Consider the following 3,553-nt stretch of genomic DNA (forward strand, 5'->3'; position numbering starts at 1 on the left):
GACATATCCAGAAGTAACAAATTTAACCATTAGAACAGACACACGCTTCCGTAATCAATCTAACTCGCAACATCATCATGGTAAATCACCATTCTGTGACTTGAACATAGACTTAATTGCAGCGTTTCCCATTGACTATATGCACCAGGTGTGCCTTGGTGTTATGAAGCGACTTCTTGTCACCTGGATACGGAAAAACACATTTAAATTATGTAGCCGCCAGATTTCTGAAATTAGTGCTAGATTGGTGAGCATAAAAGATTTTGTGCCCAATATTTTTGCACGTAAACCACGAGGTTTGGAAGAAATTGACAGATGGAAGGCAACTGAATACAGACAGTTTCTTCTCTACACAGGAAAGCTTGTATTGAAAGGTATTCTACCCCAAGAGATGTATGATCATTTCCTTACTCTCAGTGTTGGTATAAGTTTTCTTGTTTCGCCCACATGTATGTCCTTAAAATACGGCAAATATGCTCATGACCTTTTGCTGAATTTTGTATCAAGGTGTGGTGATCTGTATGGGAAAGATTTTCTAGTCTACAATGTTCACAGTTTGATTCACCTAACAGCAGATGCTGAGGAACATGGTACTCTTGACAGTTGTTCAGCTTTTCCATTTGAAAATTATTTGCATCAGCTGAAAAAGATGGTCAGATCAAGTAAAAATCCAATTGTCCAAATTACAAAAAGAATAAAGGAGGCTGAAAATACCATGATTTATAAAACATCTCCAGATAATAAAATTTCTCATAAATTTCCTAACAATGTATATTCGTTACCTGGATATAATTGCTGTGAAGTGTTAAGGACTGTACACAGCCGAAGAAGTGAAGAAAATTACTTCATTGTTAGGGTATATCCTTTTCAAAGCCCAATATTTACTAGTCCTTGTGATTCAAGAATATTTGGGGCCTTCAATGTTAATCCACGTAAGGACTTTTTAAAAAAAGTGTATAGGATTAACACATCAACCAGAGGAATGTTAATCAAGAAAACAGAAAGTACTTATATCTTCTTGTCAATACTACATGATTTATGACTAGTAAGTTTCTTGTGATTGTTTTTGATTCTTGTGCAAGCTGTAGGAATACTCTTTGCTTACATTGCAAACTTTTAACTTTAGTAAAAAGTATTGTTCACCATCATAACATATTAGAATTAAGGTTAACATTGTTGTTTAGTACTATATAAAATTAGTGACTGCTTATTTTCTTAGACACTGATAATGTGCTGCAGAAAATGTCCCTAATCAGTTTAAATTTGTAGATGGCTGAATCTGAAAATAAATACATCGTTGTGGAAGATGAAGAAGGAGAATTGTCAATCATCCATATCAAATGGATGTTTAGTGCATCTGATGTAAGTCAATATATATATATATTGTTTATTTGCAAAATTAAAACATTAGTATTTAAAATATGTGTAAATGATATATGTTGATAGATTTAGAGATATATATGTATATAATATATGAAATACAGTGGGGCCTCGATTTATGAGACATACATTTACATATACATATATTTACAAATATATGTCCCCTTTCCAGGGATCAAACGTGGGCTATTGGCCACGTGAAAACCAATCATCGAAAGCCAAAAGAGGAGAAATACCAGACCCATCGAAATGGAGACGTTTCAACATCAGCAAGATTTATTCCATTGATAGTAATTAAATACAAGCATTGATTCATATGGTTAAATCAAAAATTTCTCAATGTTTTGATGTTATACAAAGTTTCGTAATAATGAATTATATATACTCTAATTTTTATTATAGGTACTTGGGAACTTGCCCTAAAACACCTTAAAAAGGCAGAAGAAACGTCAAATATGGAAAGTGACACAGACACAAGTTATCACCATAGGGCAGTAAAATACAGAAGAATACCAAATGATGTGGATAGAGGTATGTAGGAATGAATGTTTAGAGTTATTCAAAATAATTGTTAAAAAAATGAAACATGATTGGCTTAATGGAACAAATAATCTTATTTACTAGGTAATATATTTTGCTAGGTAATATATTAAAATATATATATAGATATATGTTAATAGTTTTTCTGAATGCATTAAACGTTTTTGTTTCAGACAGTGAAGATTCACCACCAAGAAAAGTAACTGTTTCCATGCCCCGAAAGACTGCCGAGTGTAAGCTGACTCTAGATGAACATCAAAATAATATGATACAGGAATCAGGTAATTTAATTTAATTGAAAACATTTTATTTCTTTTTGAATGATGGTTTTCTTTTTAACAGAACAAGACAGAACTGGACAGAACTATTTTGTATTTAAAACTATTTGGTAAATATTTTCTATACAATGCTAATACGCTTCCACCCCTGACAGAATCATGTGGGACCAGCAAGTCTATCTGCAGGCCCAGTAAAATACCTTCCCCTCAAACTCCTAGACAAGACAGAACTGGTAAGCTTTAAGTAACTGGAGAAACATTTACATACACAGATAGTAACGTACTTGTGTATGATTTTAATGTAATATATTTTTACCAGCCTTCAGGGTGATGGAAACACTTTAAATGGTGTCGCTCCATTGTGTGAAACAAAATTTTTTAATGCATTCATAAAAGCTATAAGCTAATGTAATAATTCAATAATTACTATTTGTAGTTTTATGTATTTAAAACTATTTTGTAAATATTTTCTATACAATGCTAATACGCTTCCACCCCTGACAGAATCATGTGGGACCAGCAAGTCTCTCTACAGGCCGAGTACAAAACCTTCCCCTCAAACTCCAAGACAAGACAGAACTGAAAGCTCTCCTTTCGAAAAATCTAGTAAGTACCGATTTATTATGTGTTGATTATTTTTTGTTATACATACAAGAAAATACATTGAGGGAGAGTACAGACTTGAAATTTTACATTCTTGTAAAGCAACTAAGTAGATGATGGTAGTATCATCAAACAATACAGGTTTAATCATGTTAGAGACATAAAGCAGATCATTGATGTATATAACAAATAGGAGGGGGTCTAAGGATGCTGCCCTGTGTCACCCCTATCATAGAATGGGAGAGGTTACATAATTGAAGGCTACATGACAGTAGCCCATTTGACAGTGACCTGACACCAATGTGTCTGTCACTAAAATAGGATCCACTAAGGATCAATACATATATCATATATATGCAACACTAAATGCTTGTTCTAGTAAGCCTTTTTTTTTTGCAGTAACAGAAAAAATGGAATACATAATGAAGGAATTATCAAAATTGACATTTTTATCAGGGGATATCCTGAATATTGTCAAAATGACGGAAACCCATATGTCAAAAACACATGGAGATATACCAATCCTGGAAGACATTCTTCCATCCCCAGTTGAAACTGTTGAGCAGGTGGAAAGTCTGTCACATGAGCTAAAAGTTAACAGTGAATATAAAAAGAGTATGGTAAGTGTTGCTTAATTCTTTTAGCCTGAGTATGGTAAGTGTTGCTGAATTTTTTTAGCCTTGTACATATGTCTTTTGATTAGTTTTTTTGCAGATGAAGGAAGGTGGGGTGGCACATAATTGATTGTTCAG

The 3,553-nt window shown here is 33.2% G+C and overlaps 1 protein-coding gene across 1 annotated transcript; it reads left to right on the forward strand.

Moving 5' to 3' along the window:
• Positions 1 to 768: 768 nt before the first annotated feature.
• LOC138355909 (uncharacterized) lies at positions 769 to 2,398 on the forward strand. The gene is made up of 5 exons (XM_069311464.1): positions 769 to 1,045; positions 1,270 to 1,362; positions 1,553 to 1,670; positions 1,783 to 1,911; positions 2,094 to 2,398. Exons 2-5 carry the CDS (start codon positions 1,270 to 1,272, stop codon positions 2,213 to 2,215), a joined length of 462 nt encoding a protein of 153 aa, XP_069167565.1. The 5' UTR covers positions 769 to 1,045; the 3' UTR covers positions 2,216 to 2,398.
• The last annotated feature ends 1,155 nt before the right edge of the window (positions 2,399 to 3,553 follow it).

Source organism: Procambarus clarkii, chromosome 69 (assembly GCF_040958095.1).
Source record: "Procambarus clarkii isolate CNS0578487 chromosome 69, FALCON_Pclarkii_2.0, whole genome shotgun sequence".
Lineage (NCBI taxonomy): Eukaryota > Metazoa > Arthropoda > Malacostraca > Decapoda > Cambaridae > Procambarus > Procambarus clarkii.